The sequence below is a fragment of the Sinocyclocheilus anshuiensis genome, unplaced genomic scaffold (assembly GCF_001515605.1).
Source record: "Sinocyclocheilus anshuiensis isolate Anshui unplaced genomic scaffold, SAMN03320099.WGS_v1.1 scaffold277, whole genome shotgun sequence".
NCBI lineage: Eukaryota > Metazoa > Chordata > Actinopteri > Cypriniformes > Cyprinidae > Sinocyclocheilus > Sinocyclocheilus anshuiensis.
The window spans coordinates 546,143-569,466 of record NW_015536463.1 but is presented as its reverse complement, the minus strand read 5'-3'; the positions used below and the strand labels follow the sequence as shown (position 1 = coordinate 569,466).

The 23,324-nt window shown below is 35.0% G+C and overlaps 2 protein-coding genes across 3 annotated transcripts in view; both read left to right on the top strand.

The window, feature by feature from the left end:
• The first annotated feature begins 1,427 nt into the window (after positions 1-1,427).
• On the top strand, positions 1,428-20,167 carry kif5c (kinesin family member 5C). The gene is made up of 26 exons (XM_016480366.1): positions 1,428-1,857; positions 6,818-6,905; positions 6,997-7,070; positions 7,459-7,563; positions 8,240-8,288; positions 8,394-8,449; positions 8,554-8,641; positions 8,791-8,915; positions 9,233-9,337; positions 9,790-9,938; positions 10,072-10,220; positions 11,538-11,704; positions 11,801-11,869; positions 13,003-13,209; positions 13,304-13,447; positions 14,573-14,761; positions 15,231-15,348; positions 15,502-15,578; positions 15,868-15,977; positions 16,154-16,255; positions 16,408-16,468; positions 16,629-16,700; positions 17,587-17,691; positions 17,826-18,042; positions 18,268-18,428; positions 19,504-20,167. The coding sequence occupies exons 1-25, from the start codon at positions 1,732-1,734 to the stop codon at positions 18,414-18,416; spliced, it is 2,901 nt and encodes a 966-aa protein (XP_016335852.1). The 5' UTR covers positions 1,428-1,731; the 3' UTR covers positions 18,417-18,428; positions 19,504-20,167.
• Positions 20,168-21,991: 1,824 nt separating this feature from the next.
• The window catches only part of LOC107683936 (ly6/PLAUR domain-containing protein 6B-like), a 22,640-nt gene continuing 21,307 nt past the window's right edge, over positions 21,992-23,324 (top strand). For both annotated transcript variants that reach the window (XM_016480130.1, XM_016480052.1), the window contains exon 1: positions 21,992-22,174. The gene's annotated coding sequence lies outside the window, so the exon portion shown is untranslated. The remainder of the gene's footprint in view (positions 22,175-23,324) is intronic.

Genomic DNA, 23,324 nt, shown 5'->3' with positions numbered 1-23,324 from the left:
TGATGTTGTAGTAAACAATAGCTTTGATTAAAATCCTTAAGGGGAAAAAAAGTTAAACCGCACATTATCTAAACGTGTGTGTGTGTGCGTACGCATATAGTATATAGCCTATATAGATAGAAAAGCAACTGAATAGAAAACGAAAATTTAATTCGTTTACAATCGCACAATTGATATACTAAATATTTGATTAGAAAATTTGTGGTGTTTTTATTATACATTCACATACGTTTCGATATAACTTGATTTTTCCATTTCAAAAACCATCACTGAATGCAAAAAATCCATCCGCGGTTTGTTTTATCACTCCAGCAGGAAGTGTTTGTTTGGAAAATTTACTTTTCATGTCATATGCATTATTTAGACTAGTCGATGTATATTGTTTTCACATTTTTTTAAAGTCTAGCTTGTTTGCTTTGTTTACATGTAAAGTTATGTTTATGTTTTGTAGAGCATCTTGATGACATCATGATGGCGCATATGTAAGAGTACGTAAAATAAATGATATTTTGCAAAGGTGCTGTTGATTTTTTTTTTTTTTTTTTTTTTTTTTTTTAAGTTTTATTGCTTTTTTTGGAAGGTTGATATGTAACAAAAATACAACATTACCATAATTATACAAGGTTACATATTTTTCAGGCACAATTTCACCATGTAATAAAATACAATACAAGACAGAACACAAAAGAGTTTTCTATTAATTTTGAGACCTTACAGTAATATATGTCCAGAACTCTTCCCAGGGAGACAACCCCTCCTCAACACCATTCGGCACTCGATTAAGCATGGGTTCATAAGATGCCATTTCTACCATTGCACTGGCCCACTCTTTCAATTCTGGGGCTTTTACTGTCTTCCATTGTCTCAAAATAATCCTACTTGCCATTGTAATACATGCCATAATAACAGAAAATACACGCTTTGAAACATTAGGTATTTGAGACTTGTCACAATAGACACAATTTAGAGGTTAAAGATATTTCGGAGCCATACCAGCAACCTAAGACATCCATAACTTGTTTCCAGAACGGTTTAACAAGACTACATTCCCAAATACAATGTAAAAAGGTACCTGTTTCCAACTGGCATTTCCAACATAAATTGTCTTTCATCAGTTTCATCCAGTAAAGTCTTACCGGAGTGTGGTAATAGCCTATCTATGAAGAATCTTATACTGAGTGGACTTCCCCCTTGCTTCTTTTATACATTTACCACACCCCACCAAGATGCTGGACCATTTTTCTGGGTCAATTTCTTCGCCAATGTGCTGTTGATTTATTTATTTGAGTAACTTTGTGATTTGTTGCAGTCATGGGCAGCTCTGCTGAGAGGCGCTGTTGGACAGCAGAAGCGCGTGCGGAAGGAGCGGCCGCCGTCAGCCAGAGCGCGTGCCGTGGAACTGTCCAGTGCTGATGCTCTTCAAACGCTCGAGGTGCACTCGGCTTTAGCTCCTAACAGCGAGCGCCAACGACAACAAAATTACACTCCTTTTAAACGATTATGTGATATGTTACGTGCTATTTGAAAAGGTGTCCAGGACTTTATTTGATCTGAGGTTGTTTTCAGTTTCAAAGCTTCTTTCAGTGTGAATGGACCGTACGGACTGAACGACTGGCAAGCGACGAGACATTTTGATTGTTTGTTTGATCGATGCATTCCTCAGCAGACTGCGGAGTGGACGACCAGATCTGCTGACCGGAGAGAAAGTTTCCTTGGATAAAATCATACACGATGGTGGATGCGGCTGAATGTTGTGTGAAGGTGATGTGCCGATTCAGGCCACTTAACGAATCGGAAATCACCAGAGGTGACAAATACATACCGAAATTCAAAGGAGAAGACACCGTGGTGATATCGGTAAGATGTCTACAGAGTCTACAGATGTTATCAAGGCGCGCATTTTCCTTTTTTGAGCAGGAGGTTATATATGATGTCACTTCGGATAAATATAGGTCTATTAGTCTAACTTGACTCATTGATGTGATCATTTCATATCTTTCTGGGTGAATCATATTCGTATGGTTCTTTCATATTATAAAGTTTAATCCTGAATTAAGTCTTAGTTCTTAGTTTTCCCTCTTAGACAGCCCAACATTTAATCTGAAAAACAAATCCTCTTTCATTTGAAAAATTGTTGCGCTTTGAGTATTTATTTTGCTGTGCGTGTTTTGTTGTTTTTGCGAGAATCGCTCCACATAGTGCTATGTTGAACATGGTTTCTTTTGTTTTACTTAAGCGAGTTTGTTTCAATTTTGTATATATTTTTTTAAATTACATACGTTATCGACCTCTGTACATAGAGCTGTTGAACATTCCCTTATGGCAGTAAAAAGATACAGGACTCACGATGACCCTACATATGACCCTACATTGCTACGTGTTGTCACAATGAGACCGACCATGAAATAATTGATTATAGGCTTCTCAGCAAAAAATAAACGGCAAAACTGTATGAAACACAAAACAAAAATGTGGAAGGTAATGTACAACAACAACACATTGTAACTGATAAATTGCGCAAATCACATAAAACACGTGGTTCAAAATGTCCAGAAATCACATTTTTCTCTTTTCAAATTTAGGCTACCTTTATTGTATAGGCCTATAGTTGACTCTTGTCTGAATGCACTTTGTGTTCATACCGAATAGATATAACAATGATATTTTAGGTTTTAGACATTTTAGTTTGGAGGGCAGAATTAAAAAAAATATTCTCAGACTCTTTGTGACAAATTTCCAACATGTTAACCTTTGAGAATTTCAGTGTTCTCCGTATTCCATCTCACCATAATTTCTTTGTTTACTTTAAAATCATAATTTTCTTAATGACCACCAGTTGTGCCAGACTTTTTAAAGAATAATTTAGAATGGCAAGTTACCTGTCACGTATTTCATGTAGTTTTATTCATTTCACTTTAACCTTAATTCAATTACATCAGATTTATTTATTTAGCTAGCTAGCTACATTAAATTCGTCTGCTTTGTTTTGAATGCAGATGTAGAGTGTAGAATGATTGTTGGCCATGTGCACTTTTAGGGTTGGAATTATTTGTCGTTACTCAGTCTGGAAGATACATGCTGATTATGGGTCAGAGCCTTCATTTATCTTTTAATAACAGAATATGATTTATATTTTAGTAGTGGGATCAAATTAAAGAGCATGTGATATCTGGAATGAGAGTCTGAGTGACTGTGTGGGTGTGTGACGTGCTATAAATAAGCTGGCCTGTCGACACAGTAAGATACTGATGGTTTTAATGTTTTACAGTAAACCTCCAGAAATCCCTTGTGCAAACACAATAGCCCATATTATCTGACCCATTGAGATGGTAATCGACATTTCCATGCCTAATCTGCACACAAAATCGAGCGTAGCAGGTATTAGACTTCTGCTTCTAATGTAAATTCTCTTTAATGCTACCCTGCAGGCTCTGCACAGCCTGATGGTCCTAATGCCAGACATTTAGCTTTAGGATACAAGTGTGACTTTGAATGGAGATCTAGGTAATTTATGTACATTTATTACTGTCAATGTTTATCTAACTGCATCTCATTAGAGACTGTTTTTTGGTAGTGAATCTTTCCGTGTGGTGCTTTAATGCAATAGATTTTAAACCCTCAATAAACTCAAATTCATTTGTGGGGGAAGGGGGAATTTCACACCTTCTCCCTCAACAGCTCTGACGAACTGGAAATAAATAGAAATGAAAATCTAGCCTGTCTATCTATCTATCTATCTATCTATCTATCCAGCGATCTATCCACAGTATCTTTCTAGTGATCTATTTGTATTTTATGTATGAAACAAATATTAACTTCCGCAGAGTCACAATGAAATTAAATTTACAATTTTTAATCAGCCTCTGAATTATTGATGAAAATGTAAATGGACTGAAAATGTGAAGAGTACTTGAGTATTTATTTATAAATAGCACAATTTTATAGTTTTATAAATTATGGTATAGTATTAGAAGAATTTGTTATTTAAATATGTTTTTTTTTCTTTATAGCCTACTTTATTTACACTCTTTATTTAATTTAAAAATGTACCAACATGGCAACAATTTTGCTAAAAATATTCAGCAACAACTTTGATAAATTGTTTATTTGCAGTATAATTATTTAATTATTTCACTCATAATTAAATTATTTAATTATAAAAAGGGTACAAGTATAAAAATAGACATTATTTTCAAATTATTAATTTCTTTAATTATTTATTAATTCATAGTCTAGCATAAACAACCAGCAGTAAAAAAAGATTGCATGGTTTGTGTTTGAGTATAAACTCCTTAAATGAATATCCACCACAAAAACAATTGCAGGGAGATTTGTATAGGACAGATTGTGACAGTGAGAAATTGCTAATTATTTGCAGCTTGTTAATAGCAGGCTGGGTTTGATGTTTTGCTTTATGAGGGTTATCTGATGAGCAGTGTTTAATGTGGGTGCTAACGTCTTATTATATGTGCAAGGCCACAAAGAGGCCCAGGGCCCCTGTGAGTAATTTACGTTGCCGTAGTGACAGAGGTGCTGTTTGAGGGGCCAGGACTGGCAGGGAACGGTTAGGCTGATTTAGTGGAATATTTAAGCCATTCCACTGAGGATTGGGACAATTGTTGTTTGACACGCACAGTCACATGCATGTCGCTTGTTTAAACCCCCTTCTTGTTGCTGTATTTCTTGTCCTCTTTAATATTTTGGCATTATCTTCTGCACCACCTTGCAAACAACCCTTACATTTGCTGCATTATTAGATTTATTTATGATGCACATTTGTTTCTATATAATTTATATAAATACTGTATATGTACTATTTTTATTCTACAAACCCATCTGAAATTGATAGAAAAACATGCATTATCCTTTCAAGTATACTTGTTCAGGAAGTAAGCTATATAGATTTTTGTCTGAATGTGGTAAAATCCTGCACTCTTGAAAAAGCCTTGATGGTCCCCAGATAATGTGCATAAATTATTGACTAAAAGAATACATTGTCCTGAACACGTGCACTATTATATACAGCCAGTGTTTGTGTTTATAAAAGATTGTGTTCAGATTCCAGCACATGGATAAAATGTAGAGTGAAACATGTAAATGTCCTTGCCTATTTACAGACTATATACACACTATATATAAAACATATGTTTGCCTGTTGACAGTGGCTTTCCAGTAATTATTCTTTTTCTGTTTTACAAGAATTAATTTCAATCTGCAGTATTTATTTGACTTCTAACATAAAAGGTTGGACCCATAATGAGAGAGATGGAAGGAAGAAATGGTTTTCATAGTGTTATTCTCCTCCAGTATTGGCCAGGAGACAGGTGCTGACTATCAGCCAATCAGTGCTTTTCTTTCCGGGTGAGATGTAGTTTCCGTGGTGACGGTTTGGGTTTGAGCAACAGCTCTCATTTGTGTCTCGGCAGGGATGCATGACCCCAACCAGCTTAATAAAACACAGACATAAACATTATGTGTCTGTGTGAACACTGTCAACTCTGATACAGCAGTATTAGTGTCTGTGTGATGTCTTACACTGATAATCAACAGGGCAAATGCATGTCTGTTTTACGCCACCTGGTCCGTATGTTTCATTTATGGATGTTAAAATAAGGCACAGGATTGACCAGGATCCATGTAGGTCACAGGACTCTCTCTCCTTCTCTCTTACCATAATGGAGAGTGTATTTGTGTGCATATGGGTGAAAGAGGATCTGGAAAAACTGCTGTCAGCAGTACATGAGCTCCCCATGATCTTTGTGTGCATGTGTGAACAAAACGCTAATGCTAAATCTCACATCTCAGTTAGCTGATTTTGCTGTCTATATACAGTAAAAGAAAGAAGCATCCTCAAATATTTATCCAGCTTAACATTTTTTATTACTTATTTAAACGTTTTTGTCTAAACTAAAGATTAAACATAAGGGTTAGACAAAAATGACAGATTCTGTAAAATAAATAAATAAATAGATTCAGTAAATAAATACATAAATAAATTAAAACATATATAATAATAATAAAATAAAACTTAAATAAATGTAAATAAAATAAAAAATTATACATTTACATATGCAATGCACATAAATACATGCAAAAAATATTCTAAAAAAATATGAAAAAATGAACGACAGAGAAACAGAAACAGAGGAGAAAAGGGGAGAGGAGAAGACATTTCTGTGCCAGTAGCATCATCAAACTGAATTTCCAAAACTTTTTCTAGCTTAGCAGCAAGTTTATACTCTGCACGTAGTTCTTTCTTCGGAGAAATTTTTCATTTGTAATCACAGTTATAGACTTCAGCAGCAGGTTCAGGCTGCGGCTCAGTGAATCAGAACAAAAGAGAGGGATTTGTTGAGGCTCAATAAGATTGACTGGCAGCTGGGGGTTGGGCTGCATTCATCACAAGGTCCTCTTATTTTCTCGTCAACAATGTAGACCCCTCAAATCCTCTGGGGAACTTCATAAATAGCCGTTAGTAGAATCTGTGCAGCATCAGCAAAACAAAGAGGTGCTGGGGCCTTTTATGAGTGTGACCTCTTGATAAAAAAAAAACGGAATAATTCTTAAATGAATATGATATATAATGAAATCAAACTTATTATCTGTTTTGGGCCAAATCATTGAAAATATAACACAGAAACACACATTTACAAACACATATATTATTGTGGATATTAAAGATATGAATTTATTGTAGGGTTTTAAAGCTTAAAACAAAATATTAATGATATTTTCTATTAGAGATGTCTCTTGAACTATTTTATGTTTTAAGACCTGTTCGTTACTTGTATCTTGACTAATGTGTTTGTCTTTTTAGGGCAAACCGTATATCTTTGACCGAGTCTTTCCTCCAAACACAACACAAGAACAAGTATATGATACCTGTGCCAAACAGATTGTTAAAGGTTGTATATACATTACGTGTAGCTGCATGGAAGGTTAAATTATACAGGCCTTAAAAAAAAAAAGTTGTGAACCATTAATCTTGCATTTCAGATGTGCTGGGTGGCTATAATGGGACAGTCTTTGCATATGGCCAAACCTCATCAGGGAAGACGCACACTATGGAGGTAAGGGAAAAAAAACAATTCTAATCATATCACGATTGGTATCAAGTTCACACATTTCTGTAGTTCAGTAATAGGATAACCTTTCATCACATGTACGGTGAGAAAATGTCACTATTTGCTCAGTCACAAAATGCTCTAGATGGATGAATCTCAGCATCTTTCATGAAATGACTGAAATGCTTCAAGCTGCAAAATGCCACTTGACTGCAGGCGTTGCCCTGGAAACAGTCTGCGATTTCAGCAAGTGTTTTGAATATAAAGTCAATAAATTTAGTTGTATGTTTCTGAAAATGAATCACAAACTTACACAAACTGTCATTAGCTGTTAGAAATAAAGTGGCATATTATCAAATATCTGCTGTAAATATCCTCTGCAACATGCACACAGGGGCAGCTCCATAACTCACAGCTGAAGGGCATCATCCCTCGCATCGCCCAGGACATCTTTGACCACATCTACTCTATGGATGAGAACCTGGAGTTCCATATCAAGGTGAACACATTCAGCATTGAATCTGCTTGTGTATTTTCACATGTGAATTCTTTCAGTTTTATATTGATTTTAATAATATGTGCATATTAACAAATCATTAAGCTTAGCTGTCTACAAAAATAAATGTTAGTGGAATGCATACAGTAATATACAGCATATTTAATTGTAGGTTATGTTAATATGTTATTGGACTATACTAATACTAACACTATTATGTTATAGATATTAGGACTTCATTGAAAGAGTATAATAGTGTAATTAATACCATTCCTAGTGGTATAAAAACTCATTTGAAAGCGGAGCAAACCTATAATCCTATAAACCATTTCAATAGAAGAAATTCTTATTTCTAACAACAAATTCAATAACCACTTGTTTGCAACAGAAAATCTATTCCAGTGTCTTATTTTCAGTGGATGGCATCTTTCGGAATATGTACTTTTAATATTGCATTTCTTTATTACAACACAAACTCTTATATTCAATATATTGTTAGTTTATTTATTATTCGTGTCAATTATTTTATACATAAATTACATTTTTTTAATTAAGAGTCCTCTACTGTCATTTTCTGATAGACTATAATTCCTATGCTATGTCTTTAATGTGCCTTTTTTAAAATAGTTTTTTATAATACTTTTTTTGTATTATTATTAATGGCCATCCCTTATCACAGGTCTCTTATTTTGAAATCTACCTGGACAAAATTCGAGATTTGCTTGATGGTGAGATAAAAGCAATCTTCTTCATAGTATTAAGATTCTTTAAAAATATATATATTAATAGATTTTTCAGGGTGTAAATAACATTTTTGTTGTCCGATTCTAAAGTTTCCAAAACCAACCTGGCTGTCCATGAAGATAAGAACAGGGTGCCATTTGTCAAGGTAGGAAAGATAATACACAATACAATACAGTGTTTTTTAGTCACCAGGCATGAAGCAAACACTTCCTTGATGTCTTGTGACTTTTGATGCTGTTCCATTGCTAGGGTTGTACAGAGCGTTTTGTGTCCAGTCCGGAGGACGTCATGGATGTGATCGATGAGGGTAAATCCAATCGTCACGTGGCTGTCACAAGTGAGTGACTGACTATTCCTTATTCCCTGATATAATGCATCACATCTTGAATCAAACATAACTAATAATATACAGTGCTATTATCTTGACCTTGTGTCACACAGTTTTTACCCTAACCCATGATCCTCTGATGTTACATTGTGTTACAGACATGAATGAGCACAGCTCCCGCAGTCACAGCATTTTCCTCATTAATATTAAGCAGGAGAATGTGGAGACAGAGAAGAAATTGAGCGGAAAACTCTACCTGGTGGATCTGGCAGGAAGTGAAAAGGCATGCTTTTATTGATTTTTTTTTTTTTTATATATTCTGTTGTTGCCTTTGTTTCATCTCTATTTGTATCTATAGAAGCAATACAAAAAATAACAAAGAGGGCAAAATAATAACATTTCTTTTTAACTTTATATCATATTTGTTACATATATATATATATATATATATATATATATATATATATATATGTGTGTGGAATTATAATTAAAAAACCCTGACATAGTCATAATAAAACTACAAAATAGATTTGAGAATGATATAATATATCCACTCTCTCTACCTCTCTTGACCTTTCTGTGGCTCTTTCTCTTTCACAGGTCAGTAAAACTGGAGCAGAAGGATCTGTGCTGGACGAGGCTAAAAATATTAATAAGTCTCTCTCTGCTCTGGGGAACGTCATCTCAGCCCTGGCTGAAGGAACTGTAAGTACTCAACCCATTTCAACTGCCCAGATGGTTTCTTTTTCTCTTTTCACTAAAATGCCACTCATCTTGTATTCATAATCTAGGCCTCACACAGTACAAAGCAATATTTGCTTTATACATTATTTATTGTTTTGCCTTATCTTTCTCATTACAGAAAACCCATGTGCCAACCTTTCTGTGGCTCTTTCTCTTTCACAGGTCAGTAAAACTGGAGCAGAAGGATCTGTGCTGGACGAGGCTAAAAATATTAATAAGTCTCTCTCTGCTCTGGGGAACGTCATCTCAGCCCTGGCTGAAGGAACTGTAAGTACTCAACCCATTTCAACTGCCCAGATGGTTTCTTTTTCTCTTTTCACTAAAATGCCACTCATCTTGTATTCATAATCTAGGCCTCACACAGTACAAAGCAATATTTGCTTTATACATTATTTATTGTTTTCTCATTACAGAAAACCCATGTGCCATACAGAGACAGTAAAATGACCAGGATCCTACAGGACTCTTTGGGTGGGAACTGCAGAACAACCATCGTCATCTGCTGCTCTCCATCCGTATATAATGAGGCTGAGATCAAATCCACACTCATGTTCGGCCAGAGGTGAAGCCATTTTATGCCCTAGAAGATTTCTCTTTCACTGTATAAAGACTGAAATTAAGAATAGTTAGTGAAGCTAAAACGAAAATGACACAAAAATGTGCATATACAAATCCACCTTGCTTTATTCACACAGGGCCAAAACCATCAAAAACACAGTTTCTGTGAACATGGAGCTTACAGCTGAGGAATGGAAGAAGAAATATGAGAAAGAGAAAGAGAAGACCAGAAATCTGAAAATCATCATCCAGCGGCTAGAAAATGAGCTTAAACGATGGCGGAAAGGTAAAGAGAGAAGATGGAGTACAAACATGGGTGTTAAAAAAAGCTACAAACAATAAAACATCATTTTGTTTGCTGTTACATACTGACAAATATTTAACTGATTAGAATTTGATTTTTATTTTGTTTCATGTTTAATAGTTGTGTTATTGTTATATAGTATTATATATTTGTTATAAGTTTTATATATACTATTGTTTAGATATATATTTATATATCACCGAGGAAAATTTCATTGAACTGATGCTTGACATTTTTAAGTGGTTGCTTTAAAAATACTGTAATGGTTGAGATGATGCATATCATTTTGTTTGCTGGGTCAAATTTTGCAGAGGCCAGTCAATTTTTGATGTAATTGTCTTAACAAAAGCTTTTTTTTTTTTTTTTGCGTTTCAAGTCCTACAATGGACTCCACGATAAGGAGCCAGTTATTTCATCTTCCCCTGTTTGTCTAAGACTTATTAAAGCCAGGGCCAATTTCTGTTTTTGAGTAAAATAATGATGTTCAAAGAGAAAATGAAGTTATTGAATAGTTTATGTAATTATTTTGTTATATTGATTAGAACTTGACACAAATTGGCCTTCATATAAACCATGCGTGTGCTGATGACAGAAATCCACAATAATTGACAATGATAAATACCAATTAGCACTAATTACACAGATTGTGTAATGGTACACACATAATGACTCTGAACAAACAGGCCTGTCATTAAGTGAAAGCATGTTTGCTACAAAGTACTTACAGTATGTATGTCAACACTACCGTATATGGCTAAATATATTTACTTTCCTTATTATAAGGAATACACTCCGTGCCTCCGATATGTCCAAATCTTTTCTTTTTTCCCTTTTATGAATCCTGATGTTTTTGTCATTCTGTCAGTATGTATCACTTTCTCTCTCCTGCATCCCCATGAATAGGTTTTTATTTCTTTGTCAGTGTTATCAGCTCCCTCCACCTCTCCTGCACATAAAACACACAGATACTGGGTTCACCCATCCCAGCGCTATAAAGCCCAGAGAATAACTGTGGCTCTGACTCTGTGTGCAGCTGTTCTTTCCTTTACATCCAATCAGTCGTTCTCATCTCTGTCTTTATCATCAAGTCTGCAGGACTCTTCCTGAAAGCCTTGGTCCTTTTATTAATGGAGAAACCAATGTCTTTGTTATTTTATTTTATTTTATTTTATACAGAAATAACTCCATACTACAAAAAAAGCCACATGAAAATGAATACAAAAAATAAATAAATAAAACAATAAAATATTTACTGCTGCAGTTGTGTTGGACTGACGTATTTTACCTCTTTATCTTTAGGTGAGAATGTACCTGTTGATGAGCAGCACAGCCATAAAGAATTAAAGAATTCTGAAGCCGCTCCCATAATTGACACTTCGGCTCCGCCCCCTGAGCCTCTTTCTGATTCAGAGAAAACCCAGTATGAGGTGCTGATCAATGACCTGTATCAGCAACTAGACGACAAGGTGATAAATACCTCTCACACACTGTTAGAAAAGTGCATCAGGAAGTGCAAGCTTCACAATTCAGACCTTCCTCTGTCTTTCCCTCTTTCACCACAGGATGATGAGATCAACCAGCACAGTCAGCTGGCAGAGAACCTGAAGCAGCAGATGGTGGATCAGGATGAGGTGAGTCCGGCTCAAGAGCAGCAACATAGAGCAGAAAACTCATGCCCTCCGCAATTTATGATGTCACACGCCTTCCCATGATGCTTTGTCTGCAATGCATCTGAAATTGAAACAAGACGTAGCCATGACAGAGAATGAAACTGTTTTACCTATGTAAACATATATAGGCTGCTATAGCTGAGCACTGGCTGGCGGTTATGCATTCCTTCATTGCGATAGAATGTGTTTATCAAAACGCTTTAAAACAAATGTAATAAATAATTGATGTTTCATATTTAGCTCGATCATTTCATTGCCTGTACTTAGAAATTCCATTCAGGTACAAAGAGTAGCAACAAAGAAAACTTAGTTCTAATTATACAGGTGGAAGTGAAAGACATTTAAATATAAATGTTGTTCCTATGGAAACAGTTCCACAGGATCTCTTTTGAAACAACCTCAGGAACTCAAAAATTCTCATATTTCTGTGTCAGTATCATTTTTTGATCATTCTGATGAAATCTTTCTGAACAGCATTCCAGTGACCACATTCTGTATGTTCTTATAAAATATAGCCTACCCTTTACTTCCATCTGAGATCTGATAATTTTGCTATCTGAGTTAGTTTTTTTTGTTTTTTTTACCTTTATGTATTTATTTTTAAGAGTTATGCTCACTAAAGCAGCATTTATTTGATCAAATACAAAAAAAAAGAATATTCTGAAATATTATTACAATTTAAAATTACTTTTTTCTATTTGAACATATTTTAAAAAGTAATTTATTTCCTGATGGCAAAGCTGAATTTTCAGCAGCAATTACTCCATTTTTCAGTGTCACACAAAGAAATCATTCTAATATGCTGATTTGGTGCTAAAGAAACTATTATTATTATCAGTGTTTTCAACAGTTGTGCTGCTTAATACAACCTTTACTGTTACTTTTGCTCAATTATTTGTCCTCAAGATTATTTGTTCTTGTTGAATAAATATATTAATTTCTTTAAAAAAAAAAATCTTACTGACCACAAACTTTTGAATGGTTATGTATATTTTAATGACAACCACAGAGAAGCAGGAATTCTGCAAAGTAAAGCTCCAGACAGTCTGCTGACTAACATAGATGTCTGACATCTCCATCCTGCATTATTACAGTTACTGGCATCCACACGGCGTGACTATGAGAAGATCCAGGAAGATCTGAGCCGTTTGCAGCATGAGAACGAGGCAGCTAAAGAGGAGGTGAAGGAGGTGCTTCAGGCCTTAGAGGAGCTGGCAGTGAACTATGACCAGAAAAGCAACGAGGTGGAAGACAGAAGCAAGACAAACCAACAGCTCACAGAGGAGCTTATGCAGAAGAGTGTAAGCAGAATGAGGAGGAAATAATAAAGCTCATGTGAATGAAGAGTGATGGTGATGTAGCTTTGCGCATTGATTTGGTCCTGTTATCTCTTAGGCAGCTCTGGCTGGTGTGGAGAGGGATCTGTCTACCCTGCAGGAGCTCAGTGGGCATCACAAGAAGAGATCAGCAGAGATCCTCAGTCTCTTGCTCCGGGACCTCAATGAGATTGGCAGTGTTGTTGCCTTGAATGACCACAAGGTAAGAATACACAGATTAATAAAGAAAAAAGTAAATGCACAACGTATTCACTTATCAAAAGATACAATTTTAATCAGTTTAAAAAAAGGGTCTATTTTTTTTAGTTGTGCAGATGTTTTTCCATTTTTGTATATAATTTGTAAATTGCACATTACTTTTCATCATTGTAAAGAATACATACCTCACAACTACTTACATACACATGTGAATATGTGGTTATTTACAAACATTTTTATACATTTTATTAGGGCTGTGCAAATAATTGAATGCGATTTTCATGCGCATCTCATCAGTAAAGCCGGTTCTGTGATTAGTAGTAAATCTCCAGCACGTGCGTTCAGATGGAGCGGCATTTACTACACAGAGTGGTAGTTCACTGACAAGCTACGCAATACCGCGTTCAAAATTGCAGGCGATTCATTGCCGATTTTGAACACGATATTGCGTAGCTTGTCAGTGATCTTCTCAAACCTACATCTGAACGCACGTGCTGGAGATTTACTACTAATCACAGAACCGGCTTTACTGACGAGTTGCGCGTGACAATCGCATTCGATTATTTGCACAGCCCTACATTTTATACAGTATATGCACTTCCATTCGAAAGTTTGGAGTCGTTTAGATTTTTTTGAAGATGATTTTGAAGGAAGTCTATGCTTACAAAGAATGTAATTTGATCAAAAATACAATAAAAACTGTAATATTGTGAAATATTAATGAAATTTAAAAGAACTGTTTCAATATATTTGAATTATGTTGAAATGCCATTTATTACTTTTTTACTCTGATGGCAAAGCTGAATTTTCAGCATCATTACTCTAGTCTTCAGTGTCACATGATGCTTCAGAAATCATTCTAATATGCTGATTTGCTGCGCAAGAAACATTCCTTACCAATATTATCATTTTTGAAAACAGTTCCTTCTTATTTTGTAGAAACTGTGATACATTTGTGGCAACCATGATGATATTTTTTTCAGATTATGTGATAAATTGCAAGGTCAAATAAAACAGCATGTATTTGAAATAGAATTTATTGTCTATACTGTCACTTTTGATGACACAGATTCAAATAGCAAATGATTGGAATAGTATTACGCCATTTATTTGGCTTCTCTTTATTCAGATGACAGAGATGAACGGAGGAATGGAGGAGGAATTCACCATGGCACGGCTCTTCATAAGTAAGATGAAGTCAGAAGTGAAGTCTCTGGTCAACCGCAGTAAACAGCTTGAGAGCACACAGGCCGACACAATGCGTAAAATGCAGGCCAACGAGAAAGAGCTCGCTTCCTGTCAGCTCCTGATCTCTCAGGTACCCGCAGTGATTTATTTAGAGCAGCAAACATCGCCCTCTAGTGCTGATTCTAGATCAGAACATTCTTCACTTTAAACTTACCTTTTATGTCCATTTGGGTGATTTTAATGAGTTAAAAAAATAGGATAGATTATAGTTGCTTTAAACATATTATTGTTTCTTTTTAATTACTTTTTCTTGATTTTTTAAAAGTAGTAGCATGGTAAATTTTCCAGAAGGTCTCTATTTTAGGCTTGTCCCCTACCCAATTTTAACTTCTCTTCAATAATGGATTAATAAAAAGATTTTTTTAAAGGTATTAAATCCAAGAAAGTTCACTTTTACTTTTGAAACCACAAAGTAAGGGATTAAGAACTGAAATGCAATTAATGTCCCTAATTGAAGAACAATAGTAACCTAGTACCTGTATTGCAGCCCATTGATGGAGTTCTCAACATTGTTTTTGCATTTTGTTTTTTGTGTCTAGCATCAAGCAAAGATCAAATCCCTCACCGACTACATGCAGAACATGGAACAGAAGAAGAGACAGCTGGAGGAAAGCCACGATTCACTGATGGAGGAGCTCGCTAAACTCAACGCGCAAGGTCTTTGTGATGCACACACATTTTTTTTGTAGCATTTACATGCAATGTTGTCACAAAATACCGTGATATTATATTATATTCAAATTCAAACAAGCCCGACATGTTTCATTCACAGTGGTTTTACTATATGTAAAAATCTTTTGGTTCATACAGAAAAGATGCATGAGGTGTCAGTCATGGATAAGGAAAAGGAACACATGAGCAGGATGCAGGACGCTGAGGAGATGAAGGTGGTGAACATGAACAGATAGCAGAGCAACGTTACAGGAAATCAACCTACAAATGACTAACTTATAGCTGTCTCTGCATGATAAACTATGATAAAAGAAAGTATTTTATTTTTGATATTTCAAGATATAAAGATACTCTGAAAGGCCAAATCTGCTGCAAAGAATAGGAAAAGATTTTATTATTGAAACCTATTTTTAAATGTATAAAATTTCGAGCCAAATTGCCCTAGAAGATTAACACTGCGCCAGTTATATTGAATATATAAATCCCATATGCATCTGCATGTAGAAAGCCCTGGAACAGCAGATGGAAAGCCACAGAGAGGCTCATCAGAAGCAGCTTTCACGTCTGCGAGATGAGATCGAAGAGAAACAGAGGATCCTTGATGAGCTGAAAGAGTAAGTACTTTATTTCTGATTACTTCTAATCAGTCATGTAATTGTTTTATATCTAATATTAATTTGCAATATTTATTTTTAGACAGTTAATACATCTGCTTTTGACTGGTATTACTCCAAATTAATGAACTTATAAAAAAAATAGTTTGATTCATTCAATAATTCCCTGCTGTCAGTGTGAACCAGGCTCTTCAGCTTGAACAGAATCAGCTCAAGTCTGACAATGAAAAGCTGAAACAAGAGGAACAGAAGAAGGACGAGAGGCTGCAGAAGCTTATGTGAGTCAAATGCTCATATTAAAAAGTCGTATAAATGATCTGCTCATGGAATAAGTCAAAGATAGATTTTAAGAGCGACAATGTTTGTAAAACAGCTCTGTTCCACTAATAAAGATATTTTGAGCACATATTATAATTTTTGTTGTAATCAGCTTGTTGAATGAGAAGAGGGAGCAAGCTAAAGAAGATCTCAAGGGTCTGGAAGAGACTGTGGTGAGTACTATTACATTACCTGGCATTCCTAGAGTTTGACTCTGAGCACCACCATCTGCTATCTCAGAGTTGTTCACCTTGAATATTCAACCTGTAAAGCTGTTATTTTTGTACAAAGTAGTTTTTAGATCACTGATCATGCTATTTTCTTTTCAACAAGGCCAAAGAGCTCCAGACTCTCCACAACCTGCGTATGCTGTTCATCCAGGACATCAATAATCGCATTGGACGAGTGAGTATCCAAAACAAATACTGTTCCCTTCTTTTTTGATATTACAGCTGCTAGTTACTGTTTGTAGTGATGCAAAACTAGACAACAATAGGAATGAAGTAACACGTTAAAACAATACGCTACATGCAAAAGCACTGTTTTTGGGATTTTTGCTTCCATAAATTGTCTTCTTTCAGACTAGTGGATAGAGCATATTTATTTTAGTTTATTTTATTACACTTTATCTATGTGCATCTGTAGATATTAATTTCAACACATATCATTAAAGGATGTTTTCTCAAATTTTTGTCCATGCACTGAGCCAAAAATCTCCTTTCAGAATAGGTTTATTCCTATCTAAATTCTAAATACAATTCCGGTTTTATTTGGTTGACACATTAGTTAAAGGTTTTTACAGAGGTTAAGGTTTTTTACATTTTGGATAGCTATTTTTATCAATCCATAAATCAATAAATACTTTCAACAGCAAGAAAAACTATACATGTTTTTAGCAATATGTTGTATAAATCGTGTAAAATGACACGAATGAACAAACTTGAATAAACAAAACATGTAAAAACCTCTGTAAAAACCAGTAACATTTTTATTATGTCAACAAGAATTGAACCTGGCTTTATCCAATGTTCAGATTTCTGTTCTGGGACATTATGCAAATTAGAGCTCATTTAATTTGATAATGCATATTTGAATATTTAAACATAACTTTTTAGAAAATGTATAATACAAAACATTTTTTCTTAATGTACCGAGTTATCAGCTGAGGAAGTATGGTGATGTCTGCAGTATTAGTTATAACCTTTTTACCTATTAAACTGCCTTTAAAATGGTTCAGATAAATACAGTGTAACAAGCCACTGTGAAAAAAAAAACCATTTCCGTTTTATAGAGTACAGAGCTGGACACTGATGAATCAGGGGGAAGTCTGGCACAAAAACAGAAAATAATTTTCCTTGAGAATAACCTGGAGCAGCTCACTAAAGTCCACAAGCAGGTTTGTAGGATTTTTTTTTAACTTTGCACAGAAATTACAAATATAATAAACTATAACAAAGTAATAGTAATAATGTATATTGTAATATAATATGATATTAATAATTCTGTCTATATATTCTGTAATTTTCATAGCTGGTACGTGATAATGCAGACTTAAGATGTGAGCTGCCCAAACTGGAGAAGCGCCTGCGTGCAACTGCTGAGCGAGTGAAAATCCTGGAGTCTGCTCTGAGAGAGGCCAAAGAAAACGCCATGAGAGACCGTAAGAAGTACCAGCAGGAGGTGGACCGCATCAAGGAGGTCATCCAGGCCAAGAACCAGGCCAGGATGAAACACACCGCACAGATCGGTCAGAGCTGCTTCATCTTCAGATCGCAATGTTGCATTATATCCAGTATAGGGCACCACATACTCAGTAATACCTTGTCTCTGGTTACCTGATGCCCAAACGCTCTCATGTATTGGTGCATGTCTACCATACATTATGCATGTTCCATATATGTATATATGCATATTCATTTAAGTTAAAAGTTTTTTTAATATTTTTCAATTTAAACTACACTGTTTCTTATAGCTAAGCCTATTCGTGCTGGACATCATCACCCAGCGGCTTCTGCCTCACCGGGCCACAGTATCAGAGGGGGCGTCCCAAGCCCACGACGACACCACCAGCACCAACAGCAGCAGCAGCAGCAGCAGCAGTACCATCACAGGAGCAAGTGAAAAACTCTCCACGTATGTTTGGTTTAGTGCCTTTTCTGCTGCAACTATATGTATTGCTTCATGTTAACCCTGTAACAACTGGCAGGTGAAATAACAGTCTGAATTTTTTTTAGGCTTTTATGGCTCATATAATATGACATGAGAATGCAGAGCTCATAATCAAGAAGGGGAAAAAAACTCCTTGATTTTATTCAGAGGCAATAAAATGAGCAAAAAATATGCAATTTGTAGACTAATGCTATATAGCAGACTACTTGCATACATAAAATGTATTTAAATATCAATTGTCACTCTATATCTCCCAATAATATGTCTTAGTAAGATGATATTGTACATAATTTATGATCAAAGATCTGTTTTAATAGTTAGGGGTGAAACGTATAATCCAATGCAATACAATGATGATTGAGAGATATACAAATAAAGGTTCCTCAAAAGCCTGATGTATCATATTTCTCACACTTACATTTTAACATGATTTTTCTAAAAAAATGTATTTATATAATCAAGTAAACCTAAGTTGCTTTCAATATTACTAACAATATAGAAGTTATTGTTACATTTACTTTATAAAAATCTGTAAAGATTTAATTGAAAAAAAGACATGTATGTCATGTCCCTACAGATGCATGTGTTTTTTCTTCTTCATTTGACACTGGAACAAGCTGGTGTGATTCTGTTTGGCTTAATGTTGAGATGAATGGGTCAGTGCTGAAAAAATGCTGCTAATTAGTTTCCAGCATGTGATGCATCTGGGAAGCACAAATAACAGAAAGTTGTGGTGTTACATTAGTTACTGTGCCAACTGTTTGACAAAGATGGAGCAACATGGTTATAATAGCTACAAAAGACTTGTGCCCGAATGCTTGGGAAAGTCAGTGAACTGTGGACAGTGTCTAGTGCCATCTGGCATTCGCTGAAATGTTGTCAAAGTTTATGGATCTATTTCAGGGTAGGTCACTTTCGTTTACATGAAGATAACATTCTTCATGTTCTGGGTGACAAGAAAAGCTGTTTGTCAGTAATGTGGTTCAGTGTTTCTTGCTAATATTTTTTCTGACATCTGAACTATTTACTCTTCCAACAGTGGACAAAAAATGACCGGTCTGATACCAGTCTGCACATTCTTTCCATTCCAGCTATGTGTGGCAACAAGAAGACGTCTTTTTCCAATGCAGTCTTTTCTATTCAATGAGGGGGGAAAGACCTACTGTCATCTTATACTAAGCCTTTTCAAGTTAATTTCCTGTCCTTGCCATGACCTCCTTACATTCATCCTGTATAAGTGGAGATTTGTGGACTCAACTATTAATAAACAAACCCAGACCCACAAAGTAAGACTAAAGGATATTGCATTTTTAAAGTGATAGAAGTGCTATTTCATTGAAACTTTTATTTTCCTGGCTTCTTTCTGCCTTGAGTCTTTTTGTATTTGAGAAAGTCTTCAGTGTTTCTATCACATTCTGATTACAGTAATTCAGCGCATCTGTCATTACTCACGCCAGGTTAGTTTCCATAGTAGGAAGTCTGGAAAGATGAAAAGTTGTCACTAGAACCTACACTGGAAGTTTGTATACCCTCAGGAGTTACATTAAGACCTTTCTGTGGTTCTTTTAATTGGCACTAATTCCTTCGGTCTTAATGGCCATTGAGAACATGCAGTGACTTGGGAATGTAGCTTAGGAATACACACATTGCTTCAAGCTTAATTCATCATGATTTATAATAACTAATAGTGCTATTAGATGTTAATTAATTAATTTATTTATTTATTTAAAATTGAAGGGGGTCTGAATACTTTCCGTACCCACTGTACATTAAGTATCGGAATTTAGTTTATTTTGTTTACATATTGTCTTTTGTATATTATTTTTAAGTTCCTCTCATTAGATCCAGGTCATCATGTGTACATGTTTTTATACAGAATATAGGTGCTTTGAAAATGTATTAATTTATACCGTAAGGTGCTCTGGAGCAAACAACAACTGTAAAATATCAGTATTTATTACCACATTAGTGGTAAAATCAGGAATCATTACTCTGTCATATATTGGCTGTTACTTATACTGACCTGTTTTGAGGGGCATGAAATGCAGTCATTTAGAGAAAGCCAAAGTCAGAGACATTACAACATATGAAAAAATCAGATAAGTTCAAGAAAGCAAAAGTGGAGAGATTTTTACAGCTGATTGTTTATTTGCCATTCATGTGCTGAATTTGACTGCATAATTTAATTTTACTTATTTTTGTATAATTATTTCTTATTCTTGATAGCATTGTGATATGACCGACCAATGATTCTTTAAAAAAAAATAAAAATCAGACTTTTTCAAGAACCACAAATATTATTTCAACAGGTAAACCATGCTATCATGCCATAGCTATTTACATTCTTGTGCTAATGCAAAAATGTTGCCTACTATCGGTCTTGTGTTAATTGTCTCTGGTACTTCTATATGTTCAGCATTGTTTTATCAGCTGTAACAAAGTGATCAGTACATGAAAATGTTAATATGGTGAAAACAAATTCTTACTCAGTTTACTGTAAAAACTGACCAACTCCATGATAAGTTATGTGAGCACTTTCTTGCAACTTTCTTGTTGGATGTTGTGAACTGATGAAGAAAAACACAAATGCATTGATGGAAATTCATCTCTGTTTCTATTTGAGAACCTGTCCTATCAAAAAGACTTCCTTCATCACTGAAATAATTAGTTTTTCCTATTTAAAAGATCATCTAATGTAAAATATACAAACCCCATATCCTAAGAAGGTCTAGTGTTTTTGTTTTTCCATGTACAGCTCTATTGTGGTGAGTTACTGTACTGCACACAGAGACCTCATCAATTTTGTCTTGTTCATCAGTGTTTCTGAAGTTTCTGAAATGTGCTATAACTTTACCTCAGCAGTGTATGAAGCTTTTGAAAATTAGAAATTAAAGAACATGGAATGAACTTCAAATTATTCAGTTGTTTTGTAGGTGAAGGAAGTGCCACAACAAGGATATGAATAGGTTTCTAGTGTCTGTTTCAAGATAAAGCACACGTGTTATGGACAACAGGGTTTTACCTATAGTGTGACACTCATTTATCAGATGTTGATGTGGAATAAAAAAGTTTACTAAATGTATCTTGCAGTAATTTCGTCTTTTCTTGGCAAACAAGTTTTTCTTTGCTGTAATTTGCTTTGAGGAAAAAAATGAGCAGGACAACATATATAGCTAGTGTTGAGTGGTGACAGTAAAGAACAGTATAAAGGCAAGTACACATTTTCTGCGAATCGATTCTTTTGAACAGTTCGTGTCAAAGAACCGAAGCTAAATAGATTCAAATTTTTAATATAATTGCGTTATCAAGTGATCCTGACTTCCCAGTGAGAATATTACAACATGGACTAAAATGATCTAATAAATCCATGTGTAGCATGCACATTACATTTTATTGAGTTTTCGCGTTTTTTTTTATCACGTTAACGAATCATTTCGTTATGTGAACTGGTTCAATCGATTAATTAAAAGATTCAATACAAAAGAAAGAAAAAGAGCAATCCTAACCTCGGGATCCAGTCAACCAATCAGAGACTGTGTTTATGAGAGCGGTGAGACGCGAAAAACCTCAACGCGCTCATTTAAAGTTGACTGTGGGCGTAGTGTTGTGGGCTAGTCCCGCGTCGCAGAGGGGATGTGGGTGACCGTCACATAATACAAGAAGATGTGATTTTATTTCTGTTCATATGAATGAAGTCACACACGTCGACGGTGAGTATGCTTTGAGCTCTCTAAATTTGACAGTTAAAATTCTATGGGACAAACGCTAGATCTCTTTGATAACACCAAACTCATGAACGAAACGCCAGTACAGCGTGACTCATTGTTTAACGTTAGACACTTTTACATGATGTTAGTCTAAATCTTTTATCGGTTACTTAGACCTAATGACCACCTGAGCAAGATCTTCGCTTCAGTTTGAGTTCCCTGTCATTCACAGCTTTAAATGAGGCAGACCGGGGCTAGTTGTCACATGTTTTATTTCACTGAATATAACACTCAGCATGATGTTATTTTATAACACCCTTTTTTGACACACCTCTAAGTCTTGGCTACAAAAAAAAGTAAATGCAGTTCATTAAAGCACGTTGGGATATGTTCATGTTGACACTGTATTTAAAATCAAAATGCCATTATCCACAATATACAAAGTAGGCAAGTTAATGATTTTGTTCTTTAGAATTTGATCAATAAATAAATAATGAAAAACGAATAATAAAACAGAAGAAATGGAAAGGCATACAAAATGTTCAAATATTTATAATTTATTTTTAATTATTTATAAAATTACAACATGTGACATTTATGACAAATACCCTTGTCCTTCATTATAGTTATTTAAAGCTGCAGTCCGTAACTTTTTTTTGGTTAAAAATGATCCGAAATCAATATTTGAGCAAGTACATAACCAGCCAGTGTTCAAAACTATCGCCTTACTTTAGCCCGATTCACAACGGTTATCTTATAATAATGTTTTCTAATTTGAGTGGTGCGGGTAGGTTTTCGCGGGAAATTCGAGCATGGCACTGCGTCATTACATCACGTCTGTAAACATAAAGAAGTTGTCCCGGCTACTAGGCTATTGCACGTGAAGATCCTGCAGGTGGCCGATCGTTTATAGCTTTTTCTCACAGCAGCCAGAATAATTAAATGCATCATTTTGATGGCGGATTGTACTCCATAAAGGATTATGTGTTTATGAAACACATGTGAATAAAATTAAAATCTATTCCAGTTATAAATGTGATTCTGATTACAGATTGCCTGGGATTACAAAGATTTGTATTTTAAAGAAAACCAGTTCGAAGGGAACATAATTTGCTTTTTGGGTTAAAAGAATTTCTTAATATGAAATTCGAAG

What these genes read in the sequence shown, in the direction of transcription:
- kif5c (XM_016480366.1), top strand. Translation starts at nt 1,732, where the DNA reads ATGGTGGATGCGGCTGAATGTTGTGTGAAGGTGATGTGCCGATTCAGG. An exon ending in AATTCGAGATTTGCTTGATG is followed by an intron (nt 8,289 to 8,393) that starts GTGAGATAAAAG and finishes CCGATTCTAAAG; the next exon opens with TTTCCAAAACCAACCTGGCT. An exon ending in ATCAGCAACTAGACGACAAG is followed by an intron (nt 11,705 to 11,800) that starts GTGATAAATACC and finishes CTTTCACCACAG; the next exon opens with GATGATGAGATCAACCAGCA.